This window comes from Thermobia domestica, chromosome 7, assembly GCF_964235325.1.
Source record: "Thermobia domestica chromosome 7, izTheDome1.hap1.1, whole genome shotgun sequence".
NCBI classification, from domain to species: Eukaryota; Metazoa; Arthropoda; class Insecta; order Zygentoma; family Lepismatidae; genus Thermobia; species Thermobia domestica.
In genome coordinates, this window is record NC_137460.1 from 142,465,254 (window position 1) to 142,486,947 (window position 21,694).

A 21,694-nucleotide genomic window follows, 5' to 3' on the forward strand; every position below is an offset into this window, starting at 1 on the left:
AAGTTATGGCAAATACTGTTTCAAAAGTTATGTAAGTTATTTCCAGAACATTTTAAAGGACTTGCAAACAAAGTACATGCAACGTCCATATTAATTTGATAATAACTTGCGAAGAAACTAACCTCAGTGTTATACAAAGAAACACTAAAAATTTCGTAGCATTCTAGTGTAAGGAATTCCTACTTCTCCTATTAACAAAACCTCAAAGTTCATCTTTGTGAATCAAAGTTATACTTTGGCAACTGTGCTTTTATTGTTTAAATCAAGTTCCGTTGTATAGTTTTGAGATAAGACGTATTCGAAATTGAGACCAAGTTGGACCATGTGATCTCCGATGAATTGTCTAAGGAGTATCTTGAGTAACAACATTCTTTTGCATTGAAATTATTTTCGAATGTGGTGACATCCGTTCAGAGAGAAAATGATAATCTTTGACCGCCACACTCCTAACCACCTCCGAAGGAGACTTGGATCCGCCCCTGATTGAGATGGTAGGTAAGGATAACTTTCTCTGATGTCTGACCTGTCATTATTTAGTATGGTTTGGTAATTTAAAAATCCAGTACTTCTGCCATATTTTGAAAACTTTATTTAAAAGAAATATACCCAATGCTACATTGCGGGCGGTATGGGAGCGACTGAATGTTTCTTATAACTCTAGTGAAATTCAGGAAAAAAAAGTACATATTAAAAAACAAAACACATTTTCAGGGTACCTCTCCCAAGTTTCAAGATTATTTTGTGTGTGAAAACAGTATAGTTAATTCTTTGTCACCTGAAACCTAGAGTCTCAAAGAAATTCAGACGGAGTTCAAGGGGAATTTAAGTATTCATAAATAAAAGTTGTGAATTTATTATGTGTTGAAGCAATGATATTTACGCTTACATTACTCATACGCTAATGTTTTATCAATATTTTTATTCCACATTTACCAAAAGGCTGGATTTCGATAATAATCCTAAAAGAAAGATGCATTGTAATCAGATTTTACAAGTCAATCCCGAAAGGCAAGCTATCCAATAGCCCTTTAAAGAAAATGAAGGACAAATTCTTCCCCTCCTTTTTCCCAATATGTTTATTCAAAAAATTAAATTAAATTTCTTTAGTTTAACGTCCCATGATTATGCTCTTTATGCTAAAGGAGACAGATTAATTTTGGGGCCCTCACTGGGATTTCAACCCAGAACAACATACAGCAAAGGCGCATGGGCTAGCCAATAGACCAACGGAGAAGACTTCCACAGTTTTGAGTGGAAACGTATTGGAATTCATCCTTGGTTAAAAATCGATAAAATAATTTATTTGTCAACCGATAAACGTACACTTAAAACAAAATCAAGAATCGCGAACCTCAATTTGATTTAAACTTACAAGGTATTGCGCAAGTCTCTAAGCTATCAATCCTACATTAACCTTTTAGTCATTGGCATCGTCATTCCTGCGTTTTCAGGATGCACCTGTTCTATAATGAAATCGAATAAATCGTAATCAATTTTTATACACATTTACGTACTATGTTGTTTTTAAATTGTTAATTTCCGTACATATGTCATTATACACAATACATATGCATTATTGGAAGAATGATGAACCATTCCTGCATTCAATAAGCACAAAAAAGCGCAAAAGAAATATTGCGCGCAAAAAAAAAAAAAAAAAAAAAAGGCTACTTAATAACATGTAAACTGTAACTTTCAAAAATCGTTGGATACACTGCAGAGTGACGCTCTCTGCTCCCCTGTCCCACCGCGCTTACCTAGAAACTGATGTAAACACAACAGCAGCGCCATCCTCCAAAAATCGCACTAATATCCTGGTCAGGTAATAGTTACACAACGTAAAATATAAATAGTGTCCTTGTATATTTCGTTGGCTACAACGTTTTCAGTCCATATTTATATCTACATCTATGTACCTATATATATAGGGTGTTTCAAAACAACACCGACAACATTTGGGAGGTGATTCCTGACACCAAGGTAAGACAAAAAGTATAGACCAACCTAGGTACACAAATGCATCCTTTCGGAGTTATAGGCTGCCGAAAACATGAAAAATTGAACTTTAAAGCTCCATAGCTCCAATACTATGGAACCTACCGTGGTCGGGTCAAGGAACTAATATGTACGCTATCCAAAAATATGTTTCATAATCCTAACGTACTCGTGTAACAATTTTTATAGAGGTAGTTTGGCTACGGGCATGTAATCTGAAATACTCACCAATTGCCCCATTAAAAAAAAAAGTTGCGGAAGTACCGCGGTATTCTGAAACTTGGATATTTGAATAGGGCACATACTAGTTCCCAAGTGAAGTCTTGACCCGACTACGGTAGGTTCCATAGTTTTAGAGCTATGGACCTTCAAATTTCATTTTTTCATGTTTTCGGCAGTCTATAACTCCGAGCAGATTCACTTGTGCATCCAGGTTGGTCTATACTTTTTGTCTTATCTTGGTGTCAGGAATCACTTCCCAATCGTTGTTAGTGTTGCTTTGAAACACCCTATGTATATATTAATTGTAATTCTGAAGGCTTGTATTACAATAATTTACTTACATTGTGCAAAAATTGATAAAAGCATAGTAATACAGGACATAACAGACGCTGATAGAATATAATTATTTGTCCGCAAATTACAGGTGTGCGTTACAAAGAGGTTATACAAATTTAGATTTCTCATACCTTATGACATAATTGTATGCAATATACAGCAAATAGATTAGTTATATAATTTAATATATAAATTTTATACTCAAGTGTTAATATTAATGGGGAATATAAGAGTGAAATTCACTACGTCTAAAAGCAAAAGTATCGTTGGGATGTATTCATATGGAAGTGTACTGCGAACTATACTGCGTATAATCTCTTTCTTCATAAACATATGCCGTCTCCCTTTAAACATCTCTTAATTCACATACTGACCATACTAAAAGTAAAAATCACTTATGGGTAAATCCATACGAAATGATCTAGAGGTGGTTGCTCGACGACCATCTCCGAAAATTATAAAAAAAATTATTGTGATGAACCTTGTGTATGAGAAGGCCAATAACATTATTCACGTTGTCGTATGTACAAGTGTTCCTGAATGGCGGCCATGTTTGTTGTCTGTGGAGTGCCATTTTTTTGCATTTGCAAGCATTTACAAAAACTACAGTTGCTCAGGAAGTACGTATCAGACGAACACCAAACAAAAACGAATGTTTAGAGGAGAGACTGAGGTACATATACTATACGCTGGTGAAGAAAACGTCATTTCCGCTTCCTGTTCAGCTACCTGGTTACAAACAAACCAGCTTTGAGTGGGTTATGTGAAGAAGTTTACATGGTACCCGCCTCTGAAAACGATTTGTTTCGTTTCCGTATATAACCATAACAGTTTAAGAGGTACATGCATTTTTTTTTTTCAACAATGAAATTAGAAATATTGTACTAAAGAGAAACAATAACAAAGCCACACTGTACAACAAACAATATAGTGATTAATTATTTATTGGGCGAACAGATATATCTAAATCTTTTTGAAGGACACTTTCTCTCCTTGCATATTCTGCCAGGTAGAAATTAAAGTACACATATTTTTAGCAAAAGCTCCCTTGTTCTATCTTTCTTTGTTTATCGTATTTTTAGGATAATTTCGCTAACTGTTTAATATATATTAATACTCAAAGCACTGCAAAATCGTTTCTTAGTAAACTGATAATTGAATCACACGTTTCAAGTCATATAATTTTCGAACAGTGCCTGCCCCTTCATAGAGTGTGATACTCGCCTGCCTCCGTCCGATCTTTCCGATCCTCACCAGCGTAAGTTCGATAACAATTTTACCCTTATGGTTACATATATTGTGTAAAAATTTCAAACTCTTGATACAATTCACATTTGCAGGCAATGGATGATTTTAAAATTGGCAAATCGGCGTTACACATATATGTAAGACAACCGCATTTAAATAAGCACAAGCTAACCTAACCTAACCGTACCTTATCGCATATGAATGTTGGTAAGAGTATAGTACAGGCAATATAGTAAAGTATACGAATGAAGATACGAAGTATACGAAGTCCTAGAGAATTTTTACCAATATTTTCGATAAGTCCCGAATTTGAGGGGTGGTCTTATGTATCCTTCCCAAAATTTGAAAGGGGAGTATCAGTGTACCCATATCCTATGATAGCGAATTGACACTTATCTATATAACCATAAAATACAAGTACCATGAAGTGCAAGTACAAATACCATCGAAGAAGAAAAAATAAGTCAAAAATCTCCAAATTTGGATTTTTGGCAATTTTTTTTACATAGTACGGGACGAGATGGACCAACCAAACTTACCACGGTATATGTTCAAGTGCTAGAGAACATTTATCAATATTTATTTTTCATCAATTCCCTAATTTAAGGAGTGAGTAACTTTATCTCTCCCAAAATTTAAAAGAGGAGTATCAATGTACCAAGTTCTATGATAGAGAATGGACCCATGTACTCAACTATACAACCATATAATACAATACAATTTAATCAAGCAGGATAAAATATTAACCCATGGAAGGGAATGAAATGAACCACTCAAACTTACAGATACATACTGTGGTCCTATCATACCTGACCAAATTTTTAATTTTAACATTTTCCAAACTTTAAGAATTGGTGCTGTGCATCCCTACTGAAATTTAGAGAGTGGTCCAACATATCCATTGCCAAAATTTAGATGGATGTTCCTGTGTAACTCCGGACCGTGACCTCTGAGTCAGGAACCTAGGAGCACAAAAGTGAGACCAAGTACAAGATTATTACTGAACTAAACGATACCCATGTTTGGAACATCCGTAGGAAGTGACATAACCTAACATAGCTTATGTATCAGCCGAAGATGGGCTGGAAGTGTTCTCACCGACTCCCAGATGTCAGTAATATTTCCTAATTATCAAAATAAAAAAAATTTGTAGCATTTGTAAATTTCCTTCTCTGCTGATTAATGTTCCTTGGGTTGTAGTATAAACCTTCTCTTTCAAATCTCTTTAGAAATGAGAATCACAGATCTCTGGTGATCGAGGAGAGATAAGTCTGGTGATCGAGGAGGCCATAGGCCTTTAATGCAAGCCTGTTTTTGGGAATCACTGAGTTATTGCCCGTCATACTTTAACAGTATATGTTAGTGGTCGCATCCTGATGTTGAAATACGCCATACTATTTCTTATTTTCGGTTAATTGGTTGTTAGTTGCGTGTAAAGCAACTCAAATGTCTCTCAAATCTTAAACGTTTATCATCCTTTTAGAACGCATTATTTTGTAACTACGCATTTCTCTACTTTCAGTTTTTATTCATATATAGAATTCATGTTTTGCAGTAGTTTAGTATAGATTAGACAGCTAATCTTATGTCCGTGATATCACAATCGAAGTACAATTGAAAGGTACACGGGAATAACGATCTGTCTTTTTTTCTTTTTCTTTTTCTTTTTTTTCGAATTTGAGTAGTTATTATCATTTTATACAACAAATAGTGGTCTTACATATAGTAAACTGTGTATTTCGAAAATGTGACCAATGTCCCAGGAATTTAGCTTTGGAAGAATCGTGTACTTTGGAAAACCGATCAAAATCTACAGGTTTGTCGAAAAAACGATCGAAGTTCTCAGTTCCATAGTCCCACTGATTCAATGCAAAGACGAGTTGATCACTGGATACACTGGTTCACCTTCGAAAGTCATACTTTGGTCCATATGAAACATACAAAATCATAGAAACCTCTCAACTTCGAGAACTGAGAGCAGATTCATTGCTTCCAAGAAAGCAGGAACAGCCGATTGGAATTCCCCGTACAAAATTGAAGGACTTGCAATTCTTGAATCAATTTTGTGGGCCAGAAGCACAACAGTACTTCAGTTCATTGAGAATACGTGAAAATGAGGTAGACGAAGACAGTTAGTAGGTTTCAGTAAAGAAAACCCCTACAAACAAGAGACAAGGTCAAATATTATCTCTATGCATGTATTATTTATGTAAGAAAGGTTCTGTATTTTTGTTCTGTAACTGTATTTGTTATTTGTAATAGTTAATCATTGTAATCTAAATGAGTGTAGAAATCAATAAAACTGTGTAATACTTAAGAACAGAAAAACAGACTTATTAATTATCGAGGACAAACTGAAAATGGTTCTTACACTTTACTTTTTCTCACAAAGCTTAAAAATGGACTTAGATCGGTATTTCCGTGTACCCTTCAATTATATATAGAGGCACAAGTTTTTCGCAATGCGCGATGAAACGAAATGCGTCAGAATTAAGTAATCTTTAGTTTCTTGACGTTTTATGATATTCTATGTGTACTTTCGTTGGTTTCTGTTGCGCGATGAAACGCGAAATTGGCAGTTTTGCGCGAAATTTTCAACAATACGCGATATAACGCGAAATTTTAAAAATATATTTTCATTAATTTAAAAACGCCAGTTTCGCGCTAACGGAACGGTAAAATATGGCATGAACGGTGCATTTTGGGTGATTCGGACGCAGCTATAGAGAACATTGATTGATTGATTTTTAGTTAAGTTCCCTTTCAGCAGTGAGGCTACGTGAGACGTGCACCTACTGATTAACGTGGAATCCGAACCACGTAAGCTCCCGCTGGGAATCAAACCCGGGTCTCCCACGCCACAGGCGCGTACGCTAACCGCTTAGCCACGATGGAGCACTTACAGAGAACATCTTGCGCGTTAGCTATCTCCATCGCAGCTGGATGGGGAGGAGCCGTTTTAATTAGCTAGCCAATTGCATGGGCTGGTGATAAGTGACAAGCGTACAACAATGAAGGAGGAAAATGTGGAAACATGTAACATGCTTATTTTTAATGCTTAAATGTAACTTTACCAATGTGTTTTCAGAAGAGAGCAAAAGTTTCCTACTCATAGTAAATTTTGTTACTGATTTTCCCTCAGTTTGATTTAAAATATATATACATATAATTTACTGTAAGAGAAATATACAATGTCAAGTGAAATATCAGTGTATTTTGTTTTTAGGTAATTGATGGTTTATTGCTGTAGTAATCTATGAATAAAAGGATCAATTTTAAAAAAGTCAGGGAGTATCTTTTCCACAAGAGTACAAAATGCAAAACTTTATTTGGATAATGCGACAAAACGCGAAGTATGAAAAACGAAACGCGAAATTTTCAAATTCTTAGTGCGAAAAACTCGTTCCCCCCCCCCCCCTAATTATATCCCACCGACCACAAAATCACTCAATGATTCCTCTTTACTTGAATATTTATGACAAATGTTCGGTAGAGCTAAATCGTTAGGAATCATATACTTAAATTTCAATATACAGCAGTAGGAATCATAGATGTTGTTAATGTAAATGATAGCAATTAGGTAACATATGATTTGAATGTAAATAAAATTCGAAAAGGAAATTGTGAAACGAAGATATTTATTGTGTATATAATTATACCTGAAAACTTCAAAATTGTGAAAATCAGTATTCTGAGTATACTGTAATTGATATTTAGTTATAATTATACGACTTTTTCTTCTCTTTTCAGAGTACTCGTTGCGTTGAATTAGAAAACAGCAATAGAAACTCATGTATGAAAAATGTCTCACAAGAGGACTCAAAGAAATTCTGTGATAGTTACTCAGATGTTTATATTAGTTCACCAATTGACCATTTACCAGATCAAGTACTGCTGAAAGTATTTGAGTATGTTCCATACAGTGATCTAGCGTTAAGTGTGAGCCAAGTTTGTCGACGGTGGAAGAATGTCGCGCATGATCCGATATTATGGCGTGGTTCAAAGTATGTGTTTGACAAAGCTCAGTCTAAAGAGTATACTATTCAACTTCTTGACAGATCGCCGTTGTTGGAAGAATTGCAAATCGTTTCGAATCCGCATCAGTATGAAATATTGAACAGAGTACATAGATGCAGTAGCTTGTGTACCTTAGTTGTCCAAAGTGAATTATTTGTGAAAACAAATAACTTAAAACAAATTCTTAAAGAATGTCCAAATTTAATTAATTTATCAATACATGCTCCTTTGTGGTTTGATATAACATTTGCTCAACTAGCGTATCGTTTTCGGTACCTCAAATCCTTGATTATTCCGAAGTGTATATATATAGATCTCAAGATAATTGTTGACTCTTGTAAATGTATCAAAATACTTGACATCACTAAAGCAGATAATATTAGAGATGAAGATATTTTATATTTGGTGGAAAACTGTGCAACTCTTACTAGTTTATCCGTGAGTGGAATGAATTTAACCGATGAAGCGTTCTTGTGTCTAGGAAATATGAAAAAACTTACCAAGCTAAAAGTTAGACGAGCAACATATGTCACAGATCTAAGTTTGCAAGGCATAGCTAAGCTCAAGTTAGAAAGTTTGCGTTTATGTTGCGGGAAAATGTTAACTCCTGAAGCAGTTATACAACTTCTTACTAACAACAATTTGGCAAATCTAAAAGTACTAGATTTAAGTGGTTGTTGTCAGATGACTGATAAAGTTGCAATAACTATCTGCAATATTTGCACTAAAATAGAGCAAGTAAGTATGCATTGGTGCAGGGAGATGACAGAAAACGGCTTGAATGCATTAAGAAGTATAGGTGTTCTGCGTGAATATTACGACGTGGTCAATTGTTAGTAAATACCGAGTTATGTTATCTCGCAACCGGCTATCCTATGGGTTAGAAGAGTACCTTGTTAATCTAGTGTTTGAAATGTCAGTGATATTACGGTACTCCCAATCTAGATAGAGTAGAGAAACCACACGTTCCGTTTTTAACGGGATTGTCCGTCTTTTCAGAAATTTGTTCCTTGTTCCGAGAAAACTGCAAACAAGACGCGAAATGTTCTTTTTTTTTCCCTAAGTGTCGCGTTTTTGGCTCATAGTTACGTAGTTTGCTAGTAATTTCTTGTACTGACGACAACATTATTTTCAGGAAAGACCAATCCATTAACAAGAAATTCACTTATCAAAAATGTATGAATTCAAGAAATAGTTGACGCTCCTAATTCCAGGTTGTGTCAAATGTGAAATAGGTTAATATGAAAATTAAAATGGAAATAAACTTAAATAAATAAAACTACGTAGTTATTTTAGAAAGCTAAAGATTTTTTCCTCACTGGTATGAATAATGACAATACCTTGGTGAACTGTGTAATTATCCCAATATGCCTGGTGTCTCGTTTTCCTCTTCTTCTATATCTGGCCACCCTAAGGTAGTGTATGTGTTTGGTTACTGCGTTCGAAACCTATCACAAGAACTCTGCAGTATTTAATCTACCAATGTAACATGCCATTGTAGAGATTTATTTTCAAAGATAACTCATATGCATACGTACAGGAGCAGTTTCATCGAAAGTATTTTGACGTTCAATATATCAATAATTACCGTTGAAAATGACGTAATGTTCGTGCTCATCATCGAGGGCCCACGCAGGGGGTGGGTCCTGGGTGTTCTGACCTTTCCGGAAATCCTGAATTTTCTGTAAATTTAGTCTAATTTTAGAGATCATCTTAAAAATTTTAATATAATTTATCCTCATATTGAATTTGGATCCCGTGAAAACCTTTGAAGCTCCATCCGAAATAATTTCCTGCGTACGTGCTTGCCTCGAAACACCAAGATACCTTCCATGGTTTCCCAAACTTTAGACGTATCCAACAATAGGTTAGACTTCTCACCACTTTTTTAAAATGTCTCATAAATTATATTTGACATTACTGCCTTGTACTTTCTAACAACTTTATTCTTGGTAACAACAGTAAGATGTTAATAGACGCTTTATGAGAATGTGTTTCTCGTCTATCACTTTCCGGCGTGGAGCTCTCCCTGCTGGTCTAGTGGCTAGTGCCTCAGGTGTACATGATTCCGGTTCGATTCTCGGTGTGAGAGCAGAAAAAAAGATTTCTTCATCATTAACTTTTATTAATCATCCGTTCAAACATTGTCATATGTTATGCTATTTCATATATACACTTTATTTTTGTCTTAAGAGGTTTTATTTTCATCATTTCCTTTTTTATTATTAGTTCACATTAATCTCCGCGATCTCATTTGTACCATTTTTCTCTCCGCATGATTCGTACAGTATTTCGCAGCCTTTCCCCGGAAATGGACGTCATCTGTCAGCGTGTGTAGTGCCAACAGTAAAATTCGGAGGTGGTGGTGTTATGGTGTTGTGCTTTTCTTGGAGGGGGCTTGCACCCCTTGTTGTTTTGCGTGGCACTCTCACAGCGCAGGCCTACATTGATGTTTTAAGAACCTTCTTGCTTCTCACTGTTGAAGAGCAATTCGGGGATGGCGATTGCATTTTTCAACACGATCGAGCACCTGTTCATACTGCACGGCCTGTGCCGGAGTGGTTACACGACCATAACATCCCTATAATGGACTGGCCTGCACAGAGTCCTGTCTTGAATCCTATAGAACACCTTTGGGATGTGCAGCATATCAATAAATGGAAAAGAGTATCAAGAAGTGTTTATTATTTAACTGTAACTTTTATATACTGGTACTCATGCTGTAGATATGTACATTTATTGTAAAAATAAAATAATCTAAAACAGGCATAATAACTTTACGGAAAAGAAAAAAAATAAAGAGTCTCCACCGGTACTTTTACTTTTTGTCCAAAAACATATTATACGGTTATAAGCACCCCTCAAGAATTTTAGCCGTATCTATTGAAGCTTTCCTGGCAGCGTATTGTGAACAGATCTTCTCGGGCTAGCAGCCAGGTAAATTCTGTTATATCTTGCGACGTTTCGAGAGCTGACATCGTCCTCATCTTTAGGCGAATATGATGGTGCAATGGAGTGTATGGAATATATATACTCATGTGTGTATGATTGGACTCTTCTATTGCCCATCATATTCGCCTGAAGATGAGAACGATGTCAGCCCTCGAAACATCGCAAGATATAACAGTATTTACCTGGCCTGTTTACATTTTTCTCGTCTAGTCTCTAGTCAGTATTGCCACTTAGTTCTCGTCTCTTGGGGAATATTAGACACAATGCAGTTTCTTGAAGGAATGTTTGATGACCGTCTCGTTTCAAGAAATTTGTACTTATCTTCTTCTTAAAATAACCTAATTTATGACTACGCGATTGCAATTGTTTCTATGAATTGTACGCTCTTACGTGAGGTGGGATCTAAGATGATAATATGAATCAACGTGCTTTGTACCTAAGGTCATATTGCTTGCAAGGTGAGGTAAGGGAGTGCAATTGACTTTTCCTAGATTTTCGAAGGAAGTTCAGCTCTTCGAAACAAATGACGAAACATAAGATTTGTGTGAATATCACAGTAGTGGTCGGGAAGTTATACGGCCGAAGGGGGCAGACTACTAAAAATGATACTAAAGTTAACCATTTTACTTTTGCCCGTTCTTCGTAAGTGAAAAGAGATAATGAAATATAACTTACCACAATAATAGGTAATTTTGTGGTAAAAACATACGTATCAAAAGAATTTTCAGTATTGCCATCCATGTAAATTATAGTGTGATCATAATATAAATTACCCAGAAATCTAGGTTAAAGTAGCGACTAGAAATATGAACTGAACGGTAATTGATGACTTATCATGTTGTCTTGGTTCCTTGTTAACTACTTTTTAAATAATATTTGTATTTATTTTGTAATAAACACTACAAAATAAATAATTTTGTAATAAACAGTACAAACTACAAGTACAAACAGTACAAGAATTTCCGTCAAAGTTAAGTCAGTTTCGTAGAATACTAGTGTATATAATGGGACTTTGATCTAATAGTTGAAATTGAAATGCGAAACGTTTTAAAGTCATAAAATATTAAACTGGGAGGCGGTTTCAGCCTCTACTCGGGGTTACTTTACACTGGTCCAAAATACCGCTTAGATAGGAAATTATTACTACTGGAATCTCCTACATTCTAAATTTAGGTAAATTTCCTATTTAGGTAGATGCCGGATTGAATTTCCTTATGAACAGTGGCGGGCCCAGAAAAATAGTTTAAGAATGGCTTTACTCACAAAGGCTTCGCTGTTTTAGAAATAACTAGACCTTGGGGGGGGGTGAAGCTTATACGCATAGGAATGTCAAACATTAGATTTTTAAAAAAAGAAATCATGCAATTTGGGTGGGCTTCAGCCTGAAAATCTTCCACTGATTACGATTGGTATGATATCCTTGGACATAATAAATAACCAAAGCAAATCAGTTTACGGGGATTTTCTTTTTCCTGTTCCTGAGTTGGCATGTCTGTGGGACATATGCTAAACTATTAGAATATGCTCGGGCATTGATTAGCTATTGAATATTGCTCTTTAACTGGATTGTTTAGAACAGGATCGAATTTAAATATCTTGAACGAAACTATTGAGCTGAAGACAAAAATGACGTCAGTGCTGACACTTTTTTTTTATCGTGTACAAACAACGTAAAATATTTCAGCATATAACATTAAAATATCAAACATTCACGTGCTTTCTAGATGAGAAATCGGAATGTAATTATGAACCGTTTTTTACCACAAAGGAACTCTAAACGCATAACAAAAGTGCTTCGGATAGTTATTCTGTTTGTATTACGTCGGAGAAGTTGAGGAAAGAATTGGAGGAGGCAGGCCACGCCTGCACAGTTGGAGGTTTTCACTAAGTTGTGAAGCCATAATTATTTCGTTTATTCTTTTACGCGGACATGAAATAACAAAAACAGCACAATTTTTGTATACAGTATAACAAACATGTATGATAATTTAAAGCAAAACAGAAGAAGAGTATTTTTTTAAAATTTAAGTACTAAACTTCATCATTTTACAGGTTGCTTACGATTGTATCTGGTTTCAAATGTGTCCACATGGAGTTCTTTATTTCATATTCAATATCCATAATGCCGTTAAGACAGGATAAATTAATATTACACAGTCCACAAAGAGAACCTATATTTTTATGACAAAAACACAATAACTTAATTTCTCATAAGTGTTAATTTCGTAATTCATATTATAGCTAAATCATGTCCGGATTAAGTGTGTTTTCCCATAAAAAAAAATAAAATAAAAAAAATGTAAAGCTGAAGAGTATTTTCCTTTCGCCATCTCAGTGAAAAACAAGAGGACACATCTAAATAATATTTCTGAGTCATTGCTATAAAGTAATTATACAGATATATCATTCATGAACTCCTTACCCCAGAGACTGAAACAACAGAACAACATAAAAGGAAGTACTGCTAAAGTTCATGTTTTCGCTATATAACTAATTTTCGAAAAGTTAAGTGAGATTTTGTGCATTTCAAAATCCTATAAAGTGTCGAAATGCACATAGTCTTTTGGTCGTCAATTCTACGGCCGGTCTCTAGTGATAGTGTCTAGTCCATAGTGGGTTGATATGATAATTAACCCATAAGCAGGCGCGTTGGGGTATAATGTACTCCACTCTGTGTTTACAATGTGACAACACTGTTTGCGTATGGTTTGAACTTCTGTTCGAGTTATTTGTCCATTGTTGTCTGACAGTTGAGATGGTGTAGTCCAGTTTGTTTCATAAGAATTGGATTGGCTACAGTTGTTGCTTGATTGCAAATGAATGCGAATGGGGAACATTGCACCCCGCGTGCCTGCTAACGGAATTTATCTTTACGGTTTCGAAGAACAGAACAAGTTTACAGTTTGACTGCGTCAGCACTGACTGTTTTTGATTACTTTGTTTTGTTTACTTCATGAAAATGTCAACTGAAGAAATTTTAAAATTGCTAGACGAAGTATGGGAAGAAGAAGTCGTGGGCAGTGGGAAATCCGGTAAGGAAAATGAGAAAATAGAAGAAAATGATAATAATACTGACTCTGATCAAGATTGTGTTTTAGAGGAAGGGGAAAGTTTGTAAGTTCTGGCTCTAATGATTTTATTGGAAGAAATAATGTATGTAAATGTAAGAAAACTTGTTTTCGTGTAATAGAAAAAACGAAAAAAAAAAATTAAAAATTTTTGGTCCAAAACATATTGTCAAATATCTGACAGATGAAATATCAGCCTTCCATTGTATTGTTGATTCTGATATTAACGATATAGTGGACAACACAAATGCACAACTTCAGTACATTATTTTGATTGCAATTTTTACTAGAACATATAGACACCAACTACGAATTTGAATATAAGTAAAAAATAAGTAATGTGAAGTCAGAGTCAAAAGCGAAGAATAAATATTGATATGTAAAAAAAATTGATGTGGCTCAAAAAATTTATATTTCAAAAGTTACAATAAATTCAATATAGTTGGTAACCATGAGTTTATCAAAAGCATTAGATAGTAAGATTTAATTAATGTGATTGTACTATAGCACGAACTTGCATCGTAACAATATTAAAATAAACTGTTGCACGAAAATTCCGAATAGTATACAAAAGTAGAAAAGTTACATGTAGTTGGCAACCCTGAGACAATTTTTATCATCATTGTCTTTGTATGATAAACTATGACTACAGTAGTAGTTTATATGTAATTTTGTACATGTGTTTTCTAAAATAGACGAAAATTAACATTTGGGGTATGATATACCCCCATGTGCCTGCTAAAGGGTTAAGAAACAAAAAAAAAAGTCCTGTACGTAAAGGAAAACGTCCGGTGTCGGGGGTAGTTTTATCACAACTATATAAGGAAACCTTTCTTTCACGAAAGAAACAACTATGTTGTGCTGTTTTCCTGTAAGAATAGCTCAGCCTGGTTATATTCATTGATGCATCGCAATTTAAGATGCAATTTTTTACGTTTCCATCGCAATTCTACGATTTTGTACAGCAAACTGAGATGCGATACCACTTTTGAAAAAAGACATACTTTTAATTAAAATTTACTTTTCAATTTCATTAAATGTCCTCGCAGTGTTTCCGTTGAAATAATTCGATAACCTTTTAGTATTGTCATTCCATCTTTTCATGTTTATAAAGGAATTCGACATCAAAAAAATAAATAAATAAATAAAAGGAACAGATAGGATATAAATTGTTGAGTAGTTTTATTGAAATATTTGTCAGTAATTAAGAACCTAGTGTTAACAGTGATTTCCCAGAACGTGCTGTAGAAAGACTGATTGTTTCTACTAAGTAGCTATGAGTTAAGCACTTAAAGTACTAAACAAGATTCGAAATAAAATATTGGAAATTTAGTTTGGGATATTTTGAAAAACACAAGTCAATAAATCGAGCTTCCAATATTATTTATATGTCTGTTGTGCTCTAAATTAATTTTATTTATCCTTTTTGCATTTCGTTTCACATATGAACAGAAGTTATTTGTATGTAGCTTTCATAGTATGAGGGAGTAGTTTTTCAATCTCCGTTAAGCCACTAGAGAACTACGTGAAATAGCAAAACGTCGGTAAGCCAAATCTGTTCATTGAAAATAGCGTACTCCTCATACCGTGTAACGCCCCATTGTAAATGATTCTACAATTGTATTATTAGTACAAGTTATTACTTACCTCTTGTAATCCTTTTTGTATTTGGCAACCCTGCCGAAGCATCATGTTCGCGGGTTCGCGCAAGGGATTCTGGGTACCCGAAGTCAAGCACGAAGACATCATGGCATGATTAATTTGGTGCGCGTTGATAAACAATGTCAAATCTCTAATTTACAGCCGCCATCGTTACGTTTTATAATTTGTGTGATTCACTTTATGCCTCAAGGAACTGTTTCATGGGTTTTGGCAAGTGTGCCACTATCTAGCATAGCATGAACTTCCGAATGTAGTTGGGGAAGTACATATTAGCCCAGGCTGCCACGTGAGTCATCTTTGTGTAGGTGGATGTTTTAAGTTGGCTCCGTTTGGTTGCTTCTGGATATTCAAATATCTAGTGAATAACATTCCCAGAGTGGACTGCTCATCATGTTTTTCAGTGAACCATATTTTTACTTGCAGTCAGAAATGATGTATCCAATGTACAACTAAATCTTTAGCAGCGGGGCCCCCCAACTCATTCGCAATGTCCGTGAAGCGTATCAGAAGTAAGTACTTTCATCATCTGTCCTATTCAGAAATATCCGCGCCTTTATGTAATATGGAAGCATCAGGAGTTTATGGTAAATTTGCCAGTGAAAATATGACATTCCGGAAGTGGAATCCAGAACATTGTCATCATTGTGATTTATTCGAGTGGCAAGTACGGATACAGGTTTATCACTTGTTCTTGCTAATCTTGCTTGTGCTGTTCTACCATTTAATCGTATGTAACCTGGTGACTTATGTGATCCAGTTCTCCCGAGTGATGATTTAAGAAGTCAAGAATTCAGCATTCTCCCAAGAAATTGGAATGGAACTTTGTACATAGGCTTACAGTTTGAAGTGTCTATCCATAAGAGTTAATATCTACACGTTTAAGTTTCATCAATACACTATTTGTGTTTCTTACGAAGCGTTCAATTAACATGTTCTCAGAATGATGTTATAATAGCGCCACTTATTAGTCAAGTCTCCGTTGACATTCATAATACATACTGTATCATCATTGTCTGTTATATTGTCCAGTGAACGTCATGGAGCGTCAGCATCAGGATTGGCATATTTACTTTTGGCGACGGAGCCCCCCAGCTCTCGCCTGCCCAGATCAGGTTGTGTGCAAGACGAAGAATCCTCTTCATGTCCTATCTTCTAGACGTTTTAGCTTAAGGGAAGTTCTCCACTGCAGTGATCAGTTATTCTGTCGCAGTTTCTGTGCATCGTATGCGTTTCGAATAGCAGTTAGTGTGTATATCTTTTGTGTCCAGTTGGAAATGTGTTCCGTTAATAGTGCAAGTGCATTTATGAAAGGTATAGCAGTCTCTGCTTGTTTACACCTGTCAGAAGGGTAAGTACCCTGTGTTGTGTGTTCGCCTTCGTAGCAGGCTGACCATAATTCTGCTTTGTACAGAATTATCTTTTTTGCTGCTGATCAATTGGAATCATATTGCATAGCGCCCGTATGTGGATTCGCTGATGCCCGTCTTAAAAATGTAATTTCGACGATTGTCTGTTTGCACTTATCAATGCTGAAGTAAGCCATAGGAACACCACTACCTATATGATTATCTAGTTAACTGCTGTGTATTGAGTTTATCATTGTCGGAAGTAGGAGTGTGCTTTCAGTATTTAGGAGACACCTGGCCGTCTAGCACAAGTTGATTCGATATGTTGTCCTTTTGTTTCTCCACTTAAAACTAGTGTGACTTTTACTGTTGTCAGTTTATATGGATCACGTTACCGTCGTTTCCTTTTAAGTTCTGTCCAAATACGCCACTACTTGACGATTACATGGGTTTTATTAGTCTGAGCATTACGTTTGTATAATCATGATGCTCACTTGTACCTAACATCCTGATCAGCACTGGCGTTCAGTAATACATTGTCTGTTTTACTTATAATGTCTACTTTTTACACTTGTCTAATTTGTCCACCCTTTATTTACATTCATGTCCGTATTCATTTGGGACGAGTCACTTGTCTTATGTTTACATACTACGTAGCGAGAACCTATCTAGCATGATGTTTCTTTGGGGTTCCCTACTGCTATGGTGGTTACTAGTAAGTGCATCATATTATACTTCTGAGTATTACATAATTAGTGTAAACCCGACTAGTCGTGGTAAGTAAATCTACGTTGGCTCGAGCTATTTATCCTATTATTTGTTAGTGTCATATTACTCTTTATGTAAGTTTATAGAACTATATATAGGTGCATGTTCCAATATTTTGTTTCATATGAGTGTTGAATCCCATATCATTATTTTCAATTATAGTATAGCAATATGATGGGTGTGAGTTTATTCAATTAAGTAACTAAGCAAGTCGCTAAGTATAACATTGCAGGGTTATCTCAGAAAGCAGTCTCAATGGTAACTTCAGTATAATTTTGGTGTAGTAATTGGTGAGATCCCTTATTCTAAATCTGTGAATGTTTTAAGTCAAATAAAATGTTGCAACACCCTACCATAAGTGTTATGTTGTGCGAAATTAACTCTGCAGCCTTGTATTTCAGGTTTGGCATTTTCATAAGCTTCAAATAGGTAAGGAAATCACAACACAAGGGAAGGGCTGTGTTCTGTGCATTCGTAGAGTGTACAGGGGGCAGTCTCGCACAGGTTGGATTCGTTTTACCGTTGTACTAAAAGTTTTTTTTTTCTCTCATTCTTTTATTAACGCATGGATTTAGCGCAATCTTATACAGTGTTAGCATCTTTTGCTATTCTTCTCCTGTGTCATAGCATGATCACAGGTGGCGACCCGTACTATATATTTATCATCTCAGTGCTCCGGCACTGGGCAATCAAACTTAGCTGTAGCCTGCCAGGGATTGGGCCCTCTGGGGCGCTACAGCGGTTTGTTTTGTTTTTGGCGACCCAGCCAGGATACGGGTTTTGTTGTTTTTGGCGACCTGATCGCCAGGATATCAGCTGGTACCTTTTGATTTTTCTTGTGTTCTAGTGATTTCTATTTTTATTTCTCTATATAGAATTCTGTTAGCATCATATAGCAATCTTGTTTATCAGTATCTTGTACATTTTGTATATTTCTTAGCTTCCGAAGATGGATACCGTCATCTTTGAATTTTCCGAAAAAAAAAAGTCTTGCTGTCTTAAGTCAACTTTCATCGTAGGTGAGGTGCAGCGCTCTTTGTTGACATTGTCGAATTGGGTTGGGGACCCGCATTATATATCAGTGAAGTAAAAGTCAATTGAGTGTTTAACGTCGAATAAACTATTTTTTCAGTGTATCCTTTTAATCTTAGTGCATGTGTTAAACTGTTGGTGCCAGAATGAACAAGTCTAAGAGGAAAACTCGTCAGTGTGGCCATTCAGGCACTTTATTAGAGTGTACATCCTGTAATACTTGGTACTGTAAACAGTGTTCAGGATTAAGTGACGAAGCTTTTGTTGAGAAAGGCAAGCCCGATGTTTCGTGGGATTGTAATTCATGTTTGGTACAATTCCCAGGAGTAGCAGATAATACTATTGAAATAGATGATGTAAACACTGGATCTTTAGTAGAGAAGTGTCAAAGTGGAAGTAGTAGTAGTGAAATTGGTGTTGCTTCTAATTTTTCGGAGCTCCTAGCGCAGCTCACTACTCAAATAAATTCTGTAAAAGTAGTGGTGACAGAAGAAACCGCGCAGTTAAGGTTGGACGTAGCAAACGAAACCTCCCAGTTGAAGGAAGAAGTTTCGCAGGTTAAAGCGACAGTGATTAGTGAAATCTCTGGAGTTGTGGGAAAGGAAATGTCAGAGCTGAAAGACACCGTGGATCGTCATATTAAAGAGCAGGATGCTCGTATTGTAGCCTTGAGCAACCAATTAGAAAACAATACAGCGGAATTGAATCATCAACTGGAAGTGGTGAATGAGAATTTAGCATCTCAGGAAGAAACCCTGCTTAATTGCTTGAGAGACAATAGTATGTGCAAGCGTCAATTGGAAGCGTTGTCTACCCAGGTTAAAGAAATCCACCAGACCAGCAACTCTTGTTTAGGACTACGGGACGAACTTGAAGCCTTGAAGGAAAAGGTTGACAGCCTTTTTGATCAAGACTATGACGAAGAAGTGGAAGAGCAAAGTAACCAGCTCAATTCTGATGTGGTTAACGTGGAGCGTAGACACTTCACAGACTTTGAAAGATTCTTAGGTCTTGTTAATCCCAGTACTTGTGAGGGCAGTAGTCAGTCTGAAATTCCAGTGGTTGTTTCTAGTCCTTTGATTGGAACTACTTCAGTAACCACTACTTCTTGTCTTCGCCCGGCCAAAGTCAATCTGTCCCAGGTGCAGCATTTCTTTAACAATGCTAGTTGTGTTTCCACTGCTTCTGCGCATGGTATGCCGCACAGTCATTGCATTCATTCCCAGCCTGGTAATGACAAAGGTTTGAACGGTCGGAAAGCTGATGGTTTTCCTAGTTATGAGCGAAATAATTTATTCAACCCTTTTCTTTCTCAGCATGCTAAAGATAGAAATGACTTGCCATGTATTTCGTCTGTCAATATTGGTCGAGGTGACTCTGCCTACCCAAGAACTTCCACCTTGGAGCCAGTTGTCCCCTCTTTCTTGTCCAACGGTTGTCCATTGTCCAGCATAAATGGTAATAATAATAATGGTCATGGTCTAAAATCGTTACGTCTGTCAGATTTGAGTCATTTCCCTGAGTTTACAGGTAATGTGTTGGAGATTTCCCCACTTGATTTCTTGCAACAATTAGAACAGAATTTTAAGTTGTTGAATCTTGATCCTGAATATCAAGTGTTAGTTGCTATGAGAGCTATGAAAGATTCTGCTGCTTGTTGGATCTCACAGGTCTCAGATCAAATCCATTCATATCATGACTTTAAACGTCTTTTCTTGTCGCAGTATCTAAATCCAAAAGTTTGTAGGGCTCAGTGGAGATATTTGCTGTCTACTAAATATAACCCCAGCATTCACGGAAAAGCTTCTGAGTTTGTGTGGAAACTTTCTAAAGGTCTAAGAATGCTTAAGAATAACATGTCACAAATAGAATTAGTGGATTATTTAATTGACACACTACCTCCAGAGTATCAATTTACTTTAAGTCAAGTAGAAATCACTTCTGTTTCTGAACTCGCTGAGCGCCTAATGAGGCTAGAAGTACCTGATAAAACTAAGCTATTAAATAGTCCTCTAGTGTCTTTAGAGTCATTTAGTTTTAAACGTAAAGCAGGTAATGACAATGATCCTCCTAGTAAGAGTAAGAAGCGCAATGTGCATTTTGATGTTAATCTCGCCACTACTATGATCAATGAAAACAATAATGAACAAGGTAGCTCTAGTGTAAATTCCAATTCTGAGAATAAGGTAACCACTAAAGAGAAATGGGCTCAAGTGGGATATGCTAACGTAAAGGATTACTTAGGCAATAATCCTCCTGGTAATAGTAACAGCAACAGTAATGGCAATAATGTCAATTTTAGGCGTAATAACCGAAGAAGGTTTGGTTTTGGCAACCGTAATAATAACAATAGTAGTAATAATTTCACTAATAGACAAGGTAATAATGGTTTTCAAGCTAGACAGAATAATCGTAATGTTAGAAGGGTTAACGTTAGGAATCGTAACATTAACAATGGTTTTGCTAGAAACACTAACAATCAATCAGGGAATTCTTGTGAACAGGCTGAACCTATTTCATCTTGTAATTGTAACCATTGTCCTAATTTTAGGAATAATCATGAAAGTATGGGTGTAAATTCACAAACTGTCTCTGAGCCTTATGCTCAATGTAATGCAACTTTAAATCAATAGGGCAGACTCCTGATCGGTCGCCTGGAGCCCGCCAAGATTGTAGTAAGCGACCAGAAGCTATATTATCTAACCGAACTAACGGTACATGGTTCACTCAGTCTCCTCTTCAAGTTTATTTTATTTTAAATGAAAATTCTCATGACAGTGTTAATGAAAATAGTACTTTCGTAAAGTCACCTTATCTGTCAGGCCAGATAGCAGGTTTATCCCTATCCTGTATAATTGATAGTGGGTGCGAAGCTAACCTTTTGAGTTATGATAATTGGAAAAGGATTGTAGAAGTGTTACCCACCGCCAAGCTAGTGCCAGCCAAGCACGTAACTCTGCAAGCCTTCGTGGGTGATAATAAGCACCGAGTTAGAGGCCAAAAGACTTTATATCTAGAATTCTCTGGTCATGTTCTCGAAGTTTCTTT

The 21,694-nt window shown here is 36.0% G+C and overlaps 1 protein-coding gene and 1 long non-coding RNA gene across 7 annotated transcripts in view; one reads left to right on the plus strand and one right to left on the minus strand.

The window, feature by feature from the left end:
* Positions 1-9,097, plus strand: part of LOC145690425 (uncharacterized) — a 28,884-nt gene extending 19,787 nt beyond the window's left edge. For all 6 annotated transcript variants that reach the window (XM_081765288.1, XM_081765291.1, XM_081765290.1 and 3 more), the window contains exon 4: positions 7,552-9,097. In XM_081765288.1, coding sequence (XP_081621414.1) covers positions 7,552-8,655 — 1,104 coding nt within the window. In that variant the 3' untranslated portion in view covers positions 8,656-9,097. The remainder of the gene's footprint in view (positions 1-7,551) is intronic.
* LOC145690426 (uncharacterized) overlaps positions 1-21,694 on the minus strand; it is a 37,297-nt gene that overhangs the window by 8,921 nt on the left and 6,682 nt on the right. The window lies entirely within an intron of this gene.